Source organism: Haliaeetus albicilla, chromosome 10 (genome assembly GCF_947461875.1).
Source record: "Haliaeetus albicilla chromosome 10, bHalAlb1.1, whole genome shotgun sequence".
Lineage (NCBI taxonomy): Eukaryota > Metazoa > Chordata > Aves > Accipitriformes > Accipitridae > Haliaeetus > Haliaeetus albicilla.
In genome coordinates, this window is record NC_091492.1 from 34769921 (window position 1) to 34789803 (window position 19883).

Below are 19883 nucleotides of genomic sequence, written 5' to 3' on the forward strand. Positions count from 1 at the left end.
GCTATGTTGTGAAATGGGCCTTGAGGAAGACAAGAGAAGGGAGGATTTTACACCCAGAATTTGAACTCTTGGTTTATTTGTTAGGCAGGCTGCTCTTCTGTTCCCAAAGCTGTTCCTCTGGACTGTCCTGTGTCAATGGGGACAGGTATTCCTGGCAGTGGTAGGTTATTCTGCTGAGACGGTGTGCAGTGATTGACTTGTTGCTGTAGTCACTGAGCCGTTGGCTTTTGGACCAGTGTTTGTGGGTCTGTTCCTGCTCTGTTGGGAGTAGAGAGGAGAACATCCATGGACAGCTAAAGAAAAAGGTTTAGGGTTTTTTTTTCCTGGTCCTTGTGCTTTCAGGTTCCCGCAAATGCCAGCCACTTAGTTGTGGTAGTCTTAAAATATCAACTGTTAAGACTGTACAAGCAGAAGGTATTTGCAGCAGGTTTTCAAGCTTCTCCCTAGAACTACTGAGCTAGAAACACCATTACTTATTTCTTTTTTTTTTTCCTAAGATATCTGAATCCCTTCTCTGCGGCTCCAAATCCCCAGGAATGCCAAAGGAAAGGATTCAAAAACAGAGCAGATACCATATACCTGCTCTGGAGTGTTGACTAGACAGTGCTCTTCACGGAGGGTGTGAATGTTTCTGGCCCTCTTCTGACTGAGCACTGGGCTCTTGCATCCAGCCTTTGCCCAAGCACAACAAATCCGGTGCTGAGTGCTTTTGGAAACACCACCCTGCGTGCTTTTCGCGTGCAATTCATTTGCAGGCAGCCAGCACCGAATGGGATTTGGCAGGGTTACGCTGAATGCCTTTGTTGGCTCAACATATTTCCACTGCTGCTCAGGACAGAGTAACAGAGTGGCAGGATTGAATTTGTCCAATTGTCTTATATATAGAAAGGACAGACAAAACCAGAGCCAGTTACACTAATGCAGCTGCTCCATAGTAACATGAGAGGGGGAACAAGGGCATGAATTGGTATGCCGGTGTGGTGTCTCCCGTTCTTGGGGAAAACTGAGCTGTCCATTCTGCGTCCCTCTTTTCTGACAGATGGATGCTGTCTTACAGGTTGCTGGCTCTGTGTACCTTGAATGGCCTAGTTGTTAGCTGCCTAAAATGTGCTTTTTCTGGTGTTGGGTAGGGTGTATCTGCCTGGAAGGTACATTTCAAATTAAGTCCTTAGCTTCCTCAAAGAAGGAATTCAAATGATATTTTTAGTGTCTTACAAACATTTCTGCAGGTTTTTCCTTGATTCTCAGAGAAGCACTATTATTGAAAGAAGAGGTGAGCAAAGTGGATGAAGGTACCAGTGCTTTATGAAGTGGATGCTAACAGCAGGAGAGCAGTGGGCATGTTACTGCAAGCCTGGGACCCTGCTGCTAGGAACAGAACTGTGTGACTCAGTTGATTTATAATGAAGTTACGTGAAGATGCAGTTGGTTTTACCAAATCAATGGTGATCCACAGTTGTCTGTGCTGGGCACTCACTAAAATGATTCTATTCCCCAGCAGGCAGCTACCTGTATTGGAGACCAGCCTTGAATTTTGGGCTCCTGGGGACAGCCTTAGTGAGAAAACATTGTCTGGGTGGGTAGGAGCCTGACACCCTGGATAAGGTCCTTGCAGAACAAGTGGGAATTGTACTGAGACAGCAGAATGTGGAGAAACAACATCCCTACAGGGATATCTTTAATTTGTACAAAGAAGAGGGGAACTTTACTGACGATTTTGTTTCTATCCAAGCCAGTGCTTAGAAACCCTCTCTAATGAACCAGGCTGTGCATGTGTGCTGCTTTTAATATACTCTGTCTTTATTGCCAGGAAAATTTCTGACAGAACAATGTTTGAAATAGATCAGAGCTTCATTGTATTTGTGAAACAATTGAGTTGTTGTGACAGGAAATGAACAGAGCAAACAGCCAAGGCTTGTATCTCTCTGATGTGAGCAAGCACTTTGCTTCCCTGCAGTGGAGTTCTGTTCCTCCTTGTATGTTATGTCTGTCAGGCATATTTTTCATCATGCAGAGCGTTGTGGCCAAGCCATTTGGTGCAGTGTGTACGCTGGCCTTGTTATAGTTTGCCAAATACTAAGAATCTAATCATAGGGCAAGATCTGCAAGGGGAAAGGTATAAAATGGAGTTTTACTGAACCAAATCAAATTAATTGGCAGTGATTGCAAATTCTGGTGCAATTTGGCATCTATGTAACAAAGTGTTTTGCTAAATAACGTTCATTTTAATGGTTTGTGAGGAAAGTATTTTTGCACCTCCTGTTTGGGTCCCTGCTGTGTCTGTGAACAGCAAAGGATATGTTCTTGCAGAAAGGAGAACCAGGAAATCTTTCTTATTTCCATCTTTTAGGAATCCGGTAGCTCCTATTGGCACAAATTGGTAGATCTGTGAAGCTTGGGTTGTGAAGACTATGCAAGAAATACTGTCCTGATCAGTACTACACAAGTCTATTGATGTTAGCAGCTTTTGAGACTGTTCCTTTGGTTTCTCTTGAGGTTTTGTACTGAGTTCTCAGTTATCCTTAATTTTCATCTTCAGCCAGAGGGAGTAGGTGATGTTGAAACAGCACCTTATGTGGCTGCTTTTCCAGCCATGCTGTGTTAGTGGTATTTTGATGGCCATCTGCAGATTGGCTTGTCTGATTTGCTATTTTAAGCATCTTAATTGACCTTAAATGCTTCTAATTTAGAAAGGGAAGTAGGTGGAAGGCTCGAGGGTTTTTTGAGCCTGCCCTGAACATCAGGAGAAGCTGCCTGTTGCCTCCTTGTTCACACTTTCCTACACACTCTGCTGCACTAATAATTGATTGCAGATGAATCTCTCTGATCTTCCTTCCCTGTTTATATGTGCCTTCATGTCTGTGTCATGCCAGCCAGCCTGTTCTGCCTTTAATAAGGAGACTTTGCCTAAGCAGAAAAGCTTGAGACACGACGGTTAATTTACTGGCCTGTATTATCCATTGCATAAAAGCAAATGGAGAAATGACGTTAGGAGATTTTTATGTGTTTGTGCTTCTGTACTGGTGATTTTATTTTTAACCTCAGCTGTAAACCTCTTCTTGTGCCTAGCCCTTTTTTTTTTTTTAAATCCTATCTCTCAGAATTTGGGATCTTGTCAACATCCCTAGCAGTTGTGTATATTACTGCCCAAATAGGAGCTGTGGCTTGAGGCCTTCTGGCTTCCTGGAATTAAAGTAGAAAATCCTAATTCCGTTGCTGTTTCCCCATGTTCCTGGTCTCTTCACAGATCCCTTGCCCATCAACAGGCCCCCTGCCCCTTTTCTAAATGCCCTGCAGCACTAATCCGTGTTCTCAGCAGGATCTGCCATTCATCATTTGGGACTCCTCACGTCTGCAATTATTTAGCCTCCTGGGTGAGGCTATTAGGCCAGCTCAGACCTGAGCATGAGAGCTCACTGCAACGAAGCTCAGCCCTTGGAAGGGGAGAGCAGGACAGAATCAGGTCAGGGACAAAAAGACAGTGGGCTGAAATACTGTATTTTCACTCTGGCACAGTGCTGGCTTTTCAGTCTCAAGCAAGCTGCAGGTTCTCATTGTCTGTGCTGGTTCAGCAACTGAAAAGTGCTGCTTTTCTCTGCTCTTCAGAGTAACTGTGAAATAGAAATGCTAATCACTTTCCTTCACTGTCAACTGCTTCATGCACTGGTTTTCTTTCTCCTCTGCAGGCCAGCAGTCCACAGGATCTTCGCCTCTTCTATGAGAAAAACAAGATGCTGATGCCGAAGTAAGCATTTTTCCAGTGTCACCTTTTGTATGCACTTGTTTACTCTGTATTTATACCTGTCCTTACATGCTCCTGGCTTGTCACTCAGGGAGGTGACTGAAATATTTGGCCACCTGCTTTCCCCCATTCCTTAAACCACCAGTGATGTGGCCCAGAGAAAGTCAGACAGCAGCAGATTGCCAGAGTTGGTGTTCTCTCTCAGCAGATCCTACTTCTCTCCTACATGGCAAAAATTCAGGATCATTAGTGATTTCAAGAGCCAGCTAGGGGTCCTGTCCCACATATGGCTTCCCTGAGGCTGGGAACCTTGGGAAGAAATCATGGCAATTCTTGAATCATGCAAGCAGTCAGACTGCAGTCTCTCGTGTAACCTGCCATACCTGACTGCAGATCACATTACCATTTCTCACGTGTCAGGGCAGCAACTGCTTGTGTCCATCCTGCTAATAGGAGGAAATATTATAACCTCGATGGAAATGGACACTGCTGCAGTTTTCAAGGGGAAGATAACTGCTTTCGTCCCACCGGGGTGTATGTTACCTAGCTACTCAGTGCTGTGATTTGTCAGTGTATTTTGGTTTTGTTGATGTGGTCTTTCCTTTTGATCTCTGAGCTCTTAAAGCAGAACCTCATGCCTGCTCTGAAAATCTCAGCCTGGTATAGAGACAGGACTGGAGTTCCAGATTATACATCCAAAAATTGGAAGGCCTTTTTTTAACCAGAATGTTAGCTTCCATTTGGCAGAGCTGCTAATGTAGCCACATAGGCAGGAAGTTCATTGAGTTGCTGTATATGGATTTTTTTTTTCCTTATCAGTTTAGACAGCTCCAAGAGATAGCAGGAGGAACTGTCAAGAGGCTAGAGCTCTTATCAATGGCTTGCACCGTGCATTTAATTTCCCTTTAAGTACTTCCTTTTTTGATTTGGGGAGAAGGGACAAAATTTCTACCAGGACTAAATTTGGGGCATCTGCATACTCTGCTGGATTGAACCAGAGGGCATAATGGAGTAAAACACCCAAGCAGAACAATTCAAAGCAAAAACACCACTGCATACTTGGAGCCAGATAGTCTGGGTGAGCAGAAAGTAGAGCTTCTGTTTCCCCTACACAGCCTAAAACATGGCTGCTCACCTTTGAGGCAATCCCTCTTACTAAGAGAAATTAACCCCTAAAATTAGTAAGCTTCCCTGTGTTGATCACGCTGCCCTGCTGCTGCTTTGGCTCGTGGTGCATGCAGTAGGAAGCAGGCAAGGAGAATAGAAACTCAGCTGTAAGAGGAGAGCATGCCTGTTCTTGCAGGGATTAGTCCTTCTCCTTTGTTGTGAGTCCTTTACGCAGTCTGCATTTACCATTTTCACTTATCTCCATTTTATAACTACCAAATTCCTCCAAAATTTAGATCTAAGCCCATTGTTTTTTCACCACAGAAGTCATATCTGAAGTGACCTTTGTGCAAATGCCGATACCCTGCTTTCCAAAGTCAGTTTGTCTCTTTTAACGTGAACTGCAATCTGTGCTATTTCCTGAGTAAACATGAATAAACTGCCTCTGCCAGCCCTGCCAATACCGGATGAAACACGAAACTGCTCCGGAGACCTCCTTCTCAGACTGTGCCAGGATTTGGTTTCATTCTCCTTGGGGCTAGGCAGGCTGGCACCCACCTCTCCAGCATCACCATGGAAAGTGCTGTGTTTTGGCTTGGGAACAGGGTGGGGAAGAAGAGCTCATTAAATGCTCACCAGCGGTCTCTGCCTGCTGGGCTGGTGCTGTTGCTGACAGGTGAAATGCCATTCTGAGGTGGGGAGCCCATGTCAGTAGGAGAGAGCCCACAGGCCTCACAATTTTAATAGCACTGATCTGAAAAGCTAACATTCATTGTGCTGATCTGCACAGCAAAGTACATTCTAGATCATGGGGGGAAGGAGGCAGTTTTGTTGCTTATGTTTAAAGAGATGGCCTTGGAAAATAATACTGTAGCGTAGCAAAGCTTGATGTTTTAGATGTGAGAGATAAGAGGAGGCTGTCAGTCTGCACAATCTTCAGTTTGTGTTGTGACATCTGAGGTCTACTACTTCACCTGCCTGTTTCTTGGCTATAAAACCATACTAAAGCTAAAGTCATTGCTGGGAAATGGACTCATTTTGGCTAAGAGCTTTATGTGTCATGGATAAATAAATTATGACGGTAACGCTGGAGGACTGTAGGTCTCCAGCACTAATGTATTTTTCAGGAGGCTCTGCTAGCTGTGGTATCTAGGGTTATTCCGTTACGCAGGGTGCTTCTAAGGCACACGTTTTTTGATGAGAGGGTGTTTTTTCTTGGCTCAAACTGAGTCTCAGTTTAACTGCATCCCTTCCAGAGTCCTGGTTGCCTTCTCCTTTGTTGACCTGGGAAGGTGCATGGAAACCATTCTAGTGTCAGGGATGGAAAAGCAACTCCTCCAGTACAAACAAGGATGAGGGCTGCTTGCCGTCATTCTCTGTTCTAGGAATTGCTGGGCTCAAATTCCTGCACCAGCGAGGCCTAAGGCTTCACAGAAAAATAACTGGGTAGTACTGAAACCTATAAATACGTACTTTGCCTCACATCTCCAGTTTCACTGAATAGGAGTCTGTTGGTGCTAGGTAGCACCTCTTTTTCCCCCTGCCACTATTTTTGTCCTAGCTTCTTTTTTTTTTTTTTTAACCCTGTCTGTGGCAGGGGTAGAGTTGGTGGAAATGAAGGGTTGTTTCTCCCAGCATCAGTCAGGCTTGGCTTCAGGGCAGTGAGTGATGCCAGCCCAGCAAAGTGGAGCCCTGCCCAAGCAGCGAGCCACGTGCTGTGCTACTGAGCAGGCTTGGGCTCCGTGCAGTTAAAATTACTGTGCTGAGCACACATGCCATTACCTCAGCTGACCCCGCATGGGGTGAGGGGAAAGCCTGGCAGACCATGGGGCCGTACTGGGCACAGCCATGATAAACAGAGTCAATACTGAAAGGAGTTGGAGCCACCTACGCTTAATTTGGAGAGCTCTGCTCTGGCTGGAGGCAGGGCCCGGCTGCTACAGCTCCTAACAGTGCTTCTGGTTATGGAGGAAAGTCAGCAGAGCTGAATCCACTTATGCAAGAGCTGAACTCTGCTTTCCCTGCCTTAATCTGTTCATTTATTCGCTGCTTCTTGCAATCTACTGGGGTTGTGAAGAGCTGCCCTGGCCCATCCCCCATCTGCTTGTGGGGTGAGGGAGAGCACAATGATTTACTAGCTCTTGTGGTGCAGTGGTCATTGAAAAGAGTATTTTCTTCCTAGCTATACTGAAAGTGGGGTAATAGCGGCACTAATTTTAGCTTGCTCGGGTGGCAGTTGCTCACATCTTGGTGGCATTTGATTACTAAATGCTGTATATCAAGGAAGCAAATAGATAAAGGTTACTTGCCAGCCTTACATAAGCTGCATTGAAAAAGAAATACCTTAATAAAATGGTAGTAATTGGTGATATGTTTCACCACCAATGTCTTAATTGGAAGCTTCTCCTTGGTAACTGCTTCATTTTAATGACCTCCTTATTCCCTTTAGAGCAAGCAGAAGAGATTTTATTTATCATGTGCAAAATATTGCATGTTGAATGGACTTAGCTGAGAAGCAGTTGGATGATGTTGGCACCGCTGTGGAAGGGAAGGATCTGCAGGTGCTCACAGGAGAGGCCACTAAAGCTAGATTAGCTGTAGCCTTAACAATGACAATGGGGAGCAAAAGCCAAACAGAGATGCAAATAGAGATGTTTCTGTTCAGCCTCTCTCCAGTGAGCTCCTCTTATATTCCTAGCCCAGCAGGCACAAAGTGAGTTTGCATTTGCAGGTTGCCTTCCTGAATATGTAAAAGCAGTTTAAGGAGACTGCAATTCTCTCTTATTTTGCTTTTGTTTTCAATCCTAGCATCCCCAGGGAAACGTCAAGCCACCTGAGGCAGCTGCTGCTGGGCCTTTTGCAGCGTAATCATAAGGACCGCATGGACTTTGGTAAGACCTCCTTCCCGTTTTAGTTCTGCTGCCTGTCTGTGTCGTCTTTTGTGCTATGGAACTTCACAAACCCCTGTACTTCTGGCTGGTGCTAGGAGAAGCATCCAGACACCTGGATTTCACCTGTGCCTGGAAGACTGCATGATCTTGTGTTTTTTAGTGTATATGCTGGAAAGGTCAGTGCTGATTCCAGTACAGTGTTGTAAACCCAGAGATTTGGCACACCTTCAGCAAATGTTTCTGTGGTGGGTTGACCCTGGCTTGGACACCAGGTGCCCACCAAAGCTGCTCTATCGCTCTCCTCCTCAGCTGGACAGAGGAGAGAAAAAAAATACAACAAAAAGCTCGTGGGTTGAAATAAGGACAGGGAGAGGTCACTTGCCAATTACTGTCACAGGCAAAACAGACTTGACTTGGGGAAAAAAATTAATTTAATTTATGACCAATCAAACCAGAATAGGATAATAAGAAATAAAACCAAATCTTAAGAACACCCTTCCCTCACCTCTCCCTTCTTCCTGGGCTTAACTTTACTCCCGATTTTCTCTACCTCCTCCCCACCAGTGGCACAGGGGATGTGGAATGGGGGTTGTGGTCAGTTGATCACACGTTGTGTCTGCTGTTCCTTCCTCCTCGGGGGGAGGACTCCTCATGCTCTTCCCTGCTTCAGCATGGGGTCCCTTCCATGGGAGACAGTTCTCCATGAACTTCTCCAACATAAGTCCTTCCTATGGGTTGCAGTTCTTCATGAACTGCTCCAGTGTGGGTCTCTTCCATGGGCTGCAGTCCTTCAGGCACAGACTGCTCCAGCGTGGGTCCCCCGCAGGGTCACAAGTCCTGCCAGAAAACCTGCTCCAGCGTGGGCTCCTCTCTCCACGGGGCCACAGGTCCTGTCAGGAGCCTGCTCCACCACAGGCTTCCCACGGGGTCACAGCCTCCTTCAGGCATCCCCCTGCTCCGGCGTGGGGTCCTCCATGGGCTGCAGGTGGAGATCTGCTCCACTGTGGACCTCCCTGGGCTGCCGGGGGACAGCCTGCCTCACCATGGTCTTTCCCACGGGCTGCAGGGGAATCTCTGCTCCAGTGCCTGGATCACCTCCTCCACCTCCTTCACTGACCTTGGGGTCTGCAGGGTTGTTTCTCTTGCATATTTTCCCTCTTCTCTTCAGCTACAGTTGCTGTTGTGCAGGTTCTTTTTTCTCTTCTTAAATATGTTCTCCTAGAGGCGCTACCACCATAACTGATGGGTTTGGCCTTGGTCAGTGGTGGGTCCGTCTTGGAGCCGGCTGGGATTGGCTCTATCGAACATGGGGGAAGCTTCTAGCAGCTTCTCACAGAAGCCACCCCGGTAGCTCCCCTGCTGCCAAAACCTTGCCATGCAAACCCAGTACAGTTTCTTACTTGCATTCCCTCTCCTGGCTTCTGCTTTTATAATCTCTCTGAACTTCTATTGTGTTAAGTATGCTACCAGGTGAAATGTGAATCTTTTGCGCATCCATGTTCTTTCTCTGTCATAGTTCCTTCCCAAAGCTGCAAGCTGCACCCATTTAATGAACAATTCACTCAATAGCCCCTGTTTCTCAGGGTCTGCAGTGATAATCTGAGCCAGACTGTAGCTGCTTGCAGACCCTTCCCTCCTCCTCCAGGTTTCTGTGGAAGGATGCCTTTGTTCTTATCAGGGCTCAAGATGGCAGTCTCTCGGCTCTCCCTATAGACCCGTGTCTCAGTCTCCTGACTGGGCTGGCATGAAAATTTCCTCTTCTTTTTTTTGATCTCTTAATTCCTTCTAGACTGAGAACAATCATTACGTGCCAGGCAGTTCTGGCTTTGGCAGCCTCTTTCAGATGCGTCTAGCTGAGCCAAAAGGTCTGAAGACCCTCTAGTGAAGCCATGCCATAGAGGAAAGCAGGCAGAGGTAGAACCTTTCCTAGACCCCCTGAAAGGACCATGTCATCTAAAGGCAACTCTATGGTCTTTTATTCTTCTCTCCACCTCTCCCTTCCCCTTGGGCCAAGATAGTCTAGACCTGTCTCAGGTAAAAATCAGGATGTGAACACTGTCTCTCACCAAGGAAGCTGGTCCTGGTGGTGTGTCTCTGAGTGCAGAGGAGAACCACAGGGAGCATCTTTGCTTCTGTGGGCCAGTGCTGCTGGTGGAAAGGGTGAGTTTGCCCCTTAGCCTCTGTGTTCAAGTAAGGTTTGGTGCTGGGCAAGCGTGTTCAAGTGGTTTTCCTGAAACAAGGCTGTGGGGCCAAAGCCTATGGATTTGTGTTAAGTATCAGGTGGGGAGTATCACAGCAAGTCATAGAGCTTTCTGCTTTTTGCACAGACGTTACCTTTTTAACCTGAAAATAAAGTGTGCTGCTGTGTGTTTTCAGGATATTGCTTTTTAGTCAGGCTTGGGGTAAAAGTTTCAGTGTTTTGGGGGTTGGTTTTCTATTGGTTTTTTGTTGCTTATCTGCTCAGGTGGATTGTTTCCTGCTGGGCAGCATATGCTAGTTGATGAAGAGAAATTGTTTTGCAGCCTCTGTTGTTCTTCTGAATTAGAGATACCAGGAAGGCCTTTCTGGGGATAGTGTCACCTGGGTGAAGCAAGCATGTGTATTAACTGAGGCTGATAAAATTATCCAGTGCTGAATGTAAAGGACTGGTTACTGGGGTGCAGAAGTGAGAAAACAAGCCTTTTGAAAAAGGAGTTGTTGAAGCTACTGACAGACTGACTTAAATATAAGCATCTCTCAGTATTATTCCGTGCAGATTGTCTATCTGGGCTGTGGATCTCTACCTCTTCTATCATGCTGCTGTGCATTTCGAAAGAAAGAAAGTATCTTTGAGGTTCCTGTTTTCCTGCTGTCAGAAATTGAGTCTGGTAAACATCTTTAGCCCCCCATAAGCTGTTTTTGTACCTCTTGGGAGTAGACTGCATGAGTCAGTGTCTACCTCTTGGAAAACTGAGATAATAGACTTTAATTTCACTCAGGACAACAGTTACAGCACATCTTGCTGCATTGAGATTGTTGCCTGCCCTTAATCACATGTGGGATCCTTTTCTCTACAAATTGGCATGTCCTTGTAAGATGTAATTGTTTCTCAAGGAGGGTTTGTGAATATATTCTTAAAGAAGCCTATATTTGAGATATTCCTTGTGCTTTATAGAAGGCAGATCTCAATGGCTCTGCGGCATTCCATGCCACATTTTAATATTTCCTGTCAGTTGAGAGGAGAGCAAGTACCAGAGCCATGATTTATTTAGACCAATACAGTTCCTCAGCATCCAGTTGTATTCTTGGTCTCACCCACCTCTGCCTCCTCTCCTCTGACTCTCTGCCAAAGCATCTGAGCTTCCTCCCTGCTTGTGACACAACTGTTTGCCTTTCCCTGCTGTTTGCTGGTGCTCGGTCTTCAGTTTCTCTATGTTCCTGAGGGCTCGGAGGCTCTCTGACCTACACCTACTGAATGGACCCTTCTTCCTTTCCTTAGAGTATCAGCTCAGGAGACCCCCAGATCATGCCCCTTGCCAAAATAGTAGCAATACTTAAATGAGAGCACTTCTCTATGCCCAGCTATTGCCATGCTTTCAGCTGCTGTCTATGGCCAGCTGCGCACAAACTGTTAATGTCCCACAGCTCTGGATCCTGTCTGAAGCAGATCTCTCCCTTCCCTTAGATGGCTCCCAGTAGACAGGTGCTTTGTCCTCCTGCTGGCAAACTAACCATAGGCTGCTCTCTTCACCTACGCTATTTCTACAAGGTCTACCTTGGCTGATGGTTGGTGCCTTTGTTCACTGTTACTTTACCCTCCTGCGCTCTGTAAGGTAAAGATTTGTGTGGGCTGCTGGGTCAGGGATGATTCCTGAACCACCATTCCCGGAAGAGCGTGGTGTCCTGCTGCTCCTTGTTCCCTGAGGCCCTCCGTAGTCTGCCTGAAGGTGCGCGCAGTGCCCCCCATGGTGCTCCCCCAGAGTTCAGTCGATTCACACAACAGCAACACATAAGCTTGAAGCTTCATTTACTTGTTGTGCGTCTCAGCTGCTCTTCTACCAGGAACTGATGGTCTTCGCAATCTCAAGATTATATCGAGAAAAGCCAGGAGGGTTTCAAGTTGCAAGTTTCCTGCTGATGATTACAAGCAGGGTTGTTTCAATTTTGCTTTGCAAGCACAACTAATAAGTGGTTTGGAGGGGGGAGGGAGGGTAAAAGTGAAAGAAATCATCATTTCCACCCCCTGAGTTGAATCAGCTCAGCTGAGGGATGGTACCCTCTAGAGGAGCAGGCTGAAGCAAAAGCAGGACACTCCAGAAGCTGAGCAGCTCCTGGCAGGATAGGGATGTTCTCTATCCACAGCAGATCTAATCTGTGAGATTCCAGCTTTCTCTGCCAGAGACTTCCATCACTTCTGTTGTGCTAAACTCCAGACCAGCGCACTCTGGCTGCAGGGCCCTGGCCTGGCAGTGGCAAGGAGAGGCTGGGCAGAGAGGGATTGTTTATGTTTAAAAAGCAGACAGACAAAAAAAACCCTAGTTGCTACTTTGTGGAAAGCTCACTGGCCAAAGAGTTGCTGTTTACAGAAAGCAGAAGTTTGTAAACCTTGGGTGTTGCAACAGGAAATCTGTGCTGGGAAAACAAGTTGAACTGCCTGCAGTTAGCCAAATAATCAGTGTTGATCCATGACTAATGCTCCTGAAAGGCTGAGTTGCTGATTGTGATAGAAAAGGACTCTGGCATAGAGCTGCAGTGGATCAGAGACAGAGGAGTCGGGAGGGGTACCTACTTGTGAGGACAGGCAAGCAAGTAGAGGGTCTCCAGCAAGCCAGGACAGAAGCATTTCTTGGCCTGGATCTGTAGCATATCCTCCTGTAATGAGTGGAGAATGCAGCAGTTTTGTTGGATGTGAAAGGAAGGGAGTTCTGGGCTGTTGTTCTGTGCTGACCTTTTAGAAAATGCATTTCTGCCCTCAGTGCGTGATGTGTTTGGGTCTGTGCGTGATGGAAGATCTCTCAGTGGAAGTTCTTTTGTCCATCGTTCCTCTTCTGTGGAATGAGTGGCAGCGCAGTGTGATAAATACACCTCCCCTGGGTCGCTACAATCAGGGTGACTTACTATCCTGATCAGCCAGGGACTTTGTCTTTTAGTACTACTTTGCACCTGAGGAGTTCTCTCTTCTTGCTGATAGAAGCTTTTGATGCACATGCAGAAATGTGACTATGCCAGGTCTCAACATAGTCACACTATCTGACCCTCAATAACTGATTCCCATTCCTACAAATTTAAGAGCTGTTGCAAGACAGAGGAGCATTAACAGTTAATTTAGTGTATTCTCCCTGTCATCCCAGGGTTGTAGCTTGCAGCAAAACCTTACTAAGTTCTTTAATGCCCTGTGGGGAAGGAAAATCCATTAGTACTGGTGGGGAGTCCCAAGGTACAAACCCTCATGTCCTTTGGCCATACTTTTGGCAAAGACTTCCCCACCCCCCCCTTTATTCATGTAATTGCCCCAGCTGACATCCCTTCTCTGCCTGCTGCCCCCCTTCCCCCAGCTGATTTTGCAGAGGTGGCTGGTAGCAGAGGAGCCACTTTTCTTTTCATACTTACATAGCAATCCCTGGATCCAAATAATTTCCCATCCTTTTTTTTATGAGTATGTCCTCCATCCGGTCCCCAGTCTGCATTCTTGACCACTACTATATGCAACCGCAGTCAGTCAGCTTCCATGGTTGACTGGATTGTGTGGAAAAATCACTGTAAAATACTGTAACTTGCTATGCTTTAACTGCTTTGTAAACTTTTTACAGTCATTTCCTTTCACTGAGTCATTGTTCTTGATTCTTTTTTTTTTCAGATGAATTTTTCCATCACCCGTTCTTGGATGCAAGTGCCTCTATGAAAAAATGTAAGTGTTGCGTTTTTGATTACGATTCTTTTTGAACCATGACATGATTTCCTTTGCTGCTAGTTCAAAAGGAAGGGAAAAGACTACTTTATGTTTTCTTAGTTATTTAGACAGGGGTTCAGCGTTTGTTACTGTGTCATGTCCAGATTTTGTCATCAAAATGTATTTAATTTTGCTGAGTTATCTTCAAAGGGCTGATTAGGGGGCTATTTAGAAACCTAAAGTAGAAGTAAATGTAGCTTTGAAATGTATTCAGCTGCTTTGTGCCAGTGCTTGGCCCGTGGGGATGCTTGTAGTAGGTAAACAGGATTATGCAGCATAATCTTGCTTTTCATCCACATCCATAGGATAATTCATGATAGTGAATGGTGGAAACTGGTATTCTTGTCCCTGCTTGCCAGGTGGTACTCTAGGTTAGCTGTGCAAAATGCTAAGCTCTGGTTACCAAATCTTGTTTCAGCATTTACCTCCAAATTCTTGATAAATCTTGTTTTAGAAGGGTTGAATTTGGGTGCTTTGTGAGAACTGGCCAAAACAAAGATAGATTTCCATTTAAAGTTCTTTCTTTCCTCTTTTGATTCAAAACTTTTGAAAATTTCCAACCACATGTATTGTGATTCAGAGGTTTGTTTTCAGTGGAAAACAATTCAGAATTGCTTCTAGTGTATGGAAGATAAGAGTCCTCTGGCCAAGAGACTTGGTTTAGTGGAATTGTGTATGGTTGTCATCTTCTGGAATTATCCTCCTGGGCCTTTAATGTCCCAGGTAAATGATAGAGCCAAAAATTTTCATCAGTGACTGATTTGGGGTGCCCAATGCAAGGGCTGGAATTTTCAGAGGGAGTATGTCCAATGCTTTATGAACAGGGAGCCCCTCTTGGATGTCTGCTGTAGGTGGATGCCCCTTGTTTGATGTCCACATCACTCCTGACAGTCTCTTGCTTTCCTGGTTCCAGAGCAGGACTTCTCAGTTGTTCCTGATACAGATTTTAACTGTGTACTTAGGTGACCGTCCTGCAGGCAAGAAAAGACGCTTCTGGTTTAGGGGAGCTTGCAAGCCAGCCAGGCCCAAATCTCCATCTGCGCCAGCAAGATGTGGGGCAAGTCCTGTAAAACAGGACTCCTCTGCAGGCAGGAAAGGACTCTGCCTGTGTAGGACTGCTCCTAAGCCAGCTCAGCTCTCAGCACCTGCTATACCACTGCGGTGTGGGAAAAGCCTTCCAAAATCTGATCCCCCTGTAGGCAGAGAACTCCCTCAGGATGTTCTTGCATGCCCACCAGCTCATCTCTTACCTCCAGCGGTTCAGTTGCTTCATTGGCCAGGGGAACAGAAAACCCCCTGCAAACAGGAGAGGGTTCTCCTGACTTGGCCTCAGTTTCCAACTTCGGCGCGTTTGCTGTGGAGAAACCAGAGGCACCATTATGAGCAGGAGACTGTAGCTCAGCCTTTGCCCCCAGCTGCACCAAAGTTAATGGTGTGGGGTCAAGGCCCAATAAAAGGCCCTGCTCTACAGGCAGGTAAGGACTATACGATCTCTAGACCTCTCTGCTGCCCTGCTGGTCCTCACCTCCAGGCGTATGTCCACAGCCTGGAGTCCTTTCCAGCCAGGAGAGACCACTACTGGTTTTGAAAAGATGAGAGGAGAAATATCTCTCCATTGCTGGAGGTCTTCAAGTTGTTGCGCACAGAAATGTGCTAGTGGAGATGGTTCTTGTAGTCTGCTGTGGAGGTCTCTGCTACTGCCAGATGGCAGTGATTGCCTCGGGGAAATGCAGTGAAGAGCCTGGATGAGAAAGGCTGCATGTGGGAATGGTGGTCCTTTTGATTTCTGAATAGTCGAGAGAAAAGCCAGTGTGTCAGCAAAGGTCTGGGCTGTGGTGATCTCAATAAGAAAAATTCACCTGAGATGTGCGGAATGCTGCTTAACACGGTAGCATGCTTAACATCTGCACAGTTTTAGCTGAAGTAGATGACTTAGCAAGGTTGCAGTTGCTCAGCAGCTAGCTCCCCTGGCTTTGCGTGCAGAACTAAGATGAGTCCAAAAGTTTATTGTTCTACTTCATCTCAGCGTGAGGCTCAGCATCATAAGTATAGGAAGTATCAAAGAGGAGAAGAGATACAGCTGCATCTGAATCATGATGGTCATGCTCAGACTGAATTAGAGTCTTCAGGCCTGCAGTGGAGAGCTGGGGGCAGGAACAGTGTCCCCTTGTGTTTTTGTTCTCCTTGGGAGCTGATAATTGGGCTACCACTGACTTTGGTGGAAGCAGGACTAAGTCATTCACATTTGAGTGTGCAAGTTTCTCTTAGGAGAGTTTGCTGGATGATCTGTACCAGCATCTGTGTTTTGGAGTAGTAGCTGTTGCGTGATGAATGCACTGAGACCTCAGCTAAGCTTAGGGATCCACTGTGCAGACTTTGCCTAAAGGACCCTCCAGCTCGGAGGCACCTGCCCTGCAGATGCAGGCCACTCTGCATCCATTTAGGTCCCAAACCAATTTTAAGGTGAGACACTTCCTTTCTGTAGGAGAACATTTTGCAGTCTGAGCAGAGCATGGTGGTCTCCATACCCCTACAGGCAAATCTGCCCTCAGGTGGCAAGGGCAGAATGGGAGAGGTGCCACCAGCATGCAGAGCTGAGCACATCACCCGGGCTTCTGAACCCTGTCAAGGCTGGTTCAGAGCTGGTCATACAATGATTACAGATAAAGTGAGAGCCATCGGCTGTTCATTCTGTGTGGATATGTGTTAGTACACTGTCTCATGGAATCGTAAAGAAATTTTTTAATATAACGTAACTTTGGAATTCCAGAAAATTGGGGAAGCCTCAAATATGGATAATTCACTAAGCGGATAATTTTGAAGTTGCTATGGCAGGGGATCCCCCTTGTTTAAATAAATGCGCATGTTTTTCAAGACACTTCAGCAAAATCAATATTTCTGTCAAAAATCTTTAAATATGACATTTCTGACAAGCTCATCCTCTCCACTGTGGTTTCGAAGGCTGGTTGTTCTCATGTCACTCCTCTTATCTCACTCCTTTATTGAAGCAAGGACGTTAAGTCTGCTGCCATCCAGGGTGTACCATAAAGCTCTGTTTGCCACAGGCTTTAGCCTGGGGAGTGGGTTCAGGACGTTGGGCTTTGTTAACTAAAACATGTCCTTTATTTTTTGTTTGTTTGTTTATATTTTACTTTATATTGTGGGTTTTGCACCTGTGACTAAGTATATTCTTTAGATGTGTAAAAATTTATTAATAAAAAGTCTTTAAAATACTGTGTCTGGTCAGAATGTGTCTGTCTGTAGCCAGGTCTGATCAGCATATGGTGTGGGGCAGTGTGTTACAGTAATAATGCATGAGAAGGCATAATTAGACACTTGTGCAAGTCTTCTCTCAGTAAACACATTGTAATTGGTACCCATGCAGAATATTTTGGAAGTTTTTTTGCTCCTGCCTTTAATGAATGGTAAGCTGGTGCCTCCTTTACTCTGAGTTACAAGAGCCTGAAACATGAGTGGTTCTGGTTCAGAAGTGTACGGGTGGTTCAGTGTCTGCAGTATGTCAGGCTTAACTTGACTTTTACCATCTTTATAATCTTATTATACATAGAATAGGTAAAAACTAGCAAAAAAATCATGACTTCTGCATATAAAAGATTTTAATGGTGTAAATTTTTAAACTCTTAAAAAGCAGCTTATTCTTTGGACAAGTCCATTCAGTTTTTTGCATGCAAACTATTGCCTTGTCAGAGACTGCAATTAAATAACTTTTTGATGACTGGTTTTAATTGAATCCAGATAATCACAAAAATGCATCTCTCCAGTGTGTGTAAAACACAGATTCCAAAATAAAATTTTTTATATAAAGCTTGAGGCTCGGATATTTTTAGGACAACTGAGCCCCTGGTAGGATGATTTGTCAGAAGTGATTTTTGCAGGTGTAGGATCCACTATCAAGATCCACACAGCTGGAGCACAGGCTTGCCTTTAAGGCTTCCAGCTCTCCCATTCTGAAACCAGTTGGCATTGGTTATGCAACATACAGCATGACTGTTTTGTTGCTGGAACAAGTTGGAGAGGACAATTATGAAAACAGACTTATTTACATTACAATTACAATCCAGCAATTTCTGGATTTGGGTGGGGGCCTACAATCCATGTTAACATTCCCTGCATTCAGACTTCAGCTGAAAACATGATGAGCCAAGTGCTTGCACCCTTTTTAATTTTAAACTGGGAGTGCCTGGGTGTGTGGAGGCGATGGAAGCAAGCGTCTTGCTTTCAAGCTGTCCTGCATGGCTGATGCTGAAAAATGCACCAACAGGGATGTGGTGGTCAGAGAGAGTTTGTCAGAGCCAAACCTTGTGGTTCTACATGCATGAAAGTCTGTTTTTAGTGTCAGGACCTTTTGAGTTGGACCTCACAGCATTACAGTGTGAATTTGGGGAGCTTACAGGGTTTCAGGTCAGAACAGTGATTAATAGAGGCTGTATCTAAAGGTGTGCTTCATGCAGATAGAGTTTTAACTCGAGTTTCAGATGATAGTGGCAAAGTCTGCCTGCTGTCTTCCTAGATTAATGGAAAGCTGTCCAAAGCAAACAGACAAAAATAGAAAAGTCCCAATTCCAGCCAGGTTTAAATCAATAATAAACACAGAACCAAAATAGAGTGGAGGAGACCTTGAGAGAGAACTGACTCTAACAAAAATACTAATTCCAGGAAAAATGAATGGCAATGAAAGTCTTGCAGCAGGCATGTGTGGATACAGTTCAGAAATCGCTTACCTTTTCTTAGAAGTGCCTTACCATAATGGGGAGGTCTGTCTGTACAAGGGTGAATCGTTCTGTAACAGTTAGCAGGATAAAAATGGGGAGACTTTCTTCCCCCTCTCGGATTTCTGGTATTAAATATATAGAGAAGTTAGTAGGGATTGCTCTGCAGGCTCTGTGGGAAGATCGCAGAGATCAAAAGCAGTGTGGTGTAGGCAGGACAGAGCTCTCCCTTTTACAGACACGTTCTCAGACCTCTGTGTGTGTTCCCTGGGCGTGGGGAGTGGGAACCAGCTGTGCTGGAAGAGCACATGGGGTGCGGACGGTGTAGCTCTCCATGCCAAGCCCCTGACTGACCTCCCAGAAAACCCATCGTCAGGGTACCGTGGTCCCAGTGCCTTTACCAGAGCCACAGTGCATTTTAACGGCACAGTCCATCAAGGGCACTAAATCAAGCGTAGAATAGATGCAGAGGCTAAACAGTAGCCTCTCACAAAGCTTTGGAAAGATTTATTTCATTATGGACCTAACCCTCAAAATGCTGGCAGAGTGAGCTCTGCCAGTATGGCCCAACACAAGAGGGAACGGCACACAGGGCCCATGCAGCCATCCCGCTATGGGTTCCTATTGCACAAGCCCTAGGACTCTGCTGAATCAATCTCTTTGCAGTCTAACTTAACCTCTTTAGAAAAACATTTGGGTTTTGTTAATGTTAGCAAAGGGTGGAGGAGATCACTATGACCCTGGTTAAACTGTTACAGTGGTTGATTACTTATGTTAAAACATACATTTTAAGTCTACATTTTGGCTTCATTTTTCTGTTGTTGGATCTTGTTACGTCTCTGTCAGACCGAGGAATTCAGTATCTAAGTGATTGCTCTCTTTGTGCTAGGAGACACTGGTCCAGTCATCCTTTAGCCTTCTTTGATAGGCTACATGGAAAGACTTCTTAAAGCCTTTTATTAAAAGGCATATTTTCCCATTCTTTTATCATTAGAACACTGTTTCAACAGTTAATTGCTGAGAGATGTACTTTTATTTCTCTAGCCAGTTGAATAGACTAAGGACTTTGTAGTATCTAATGTCATTAATGACAGAGGTAGTTTTACTTCAAACAGAAGCATTCTTCTTCTAGGTGTTATTAACCTTCCTTATATTAAGTATGGAGTCATTAGCACAGATCCTGCAAAGGTAGAAATCTGATACAAAGTGCTAATTCTCTGCCCGCACAATGGAAGAGAAGCAAAGTGTTCTTCTCGCTTAAGAGAGAGATCAGAGGCAACGCTTAAGTCGGTCAAATACCAAAATGGTCACATAGTAAAATCTGAGTTCAGGCTGCCTTGAAGTGGGGATGTTGGGGTTCTTCTGCATCTTCTGCACTGTTCAGTCTTGTGCAGGTGGACTGGGGAATTTGAACCACTAAATACTTCAAAGTCTTTTGAAGAGCCAGCATTACCTTTGACTTGTCTCCCTCCTCAGCTGAGCTG

The 19883-nt window shown here is 45.4% G+C and overlaps 1 protein-coding gene across 5 annotated transcripts in view; it reads left to right on the plus strand.

Moving 5' to 3' along the window:
* The window catches only part of ULK1 (unc-51 like autophagy activating kinase 1), an 85889-nt gene that overhangs the window by 34245 nt on the left and 31761 nt on the right, over positions 1-19883 (plus strand). For all 5 annotated transcript variants that reach the window (XM_069794930.1, XM_069794934.1, XM_069794932.1 and 2 more), the window contains exons 10-12: positions 3687-3745; positions 7658-7740; positions 13577-13627. In XM_069794930.1, coding sequence (XP_069651031.1) covers positions 3687-3745; positions 7658-7740; positions 13577-13627 — 193 coding nt within the window. The remainder of the gene's footprint in view (positions 1-3686; positions 3746-7657; positions 7741-13576; positions 13628-19883) is intronic.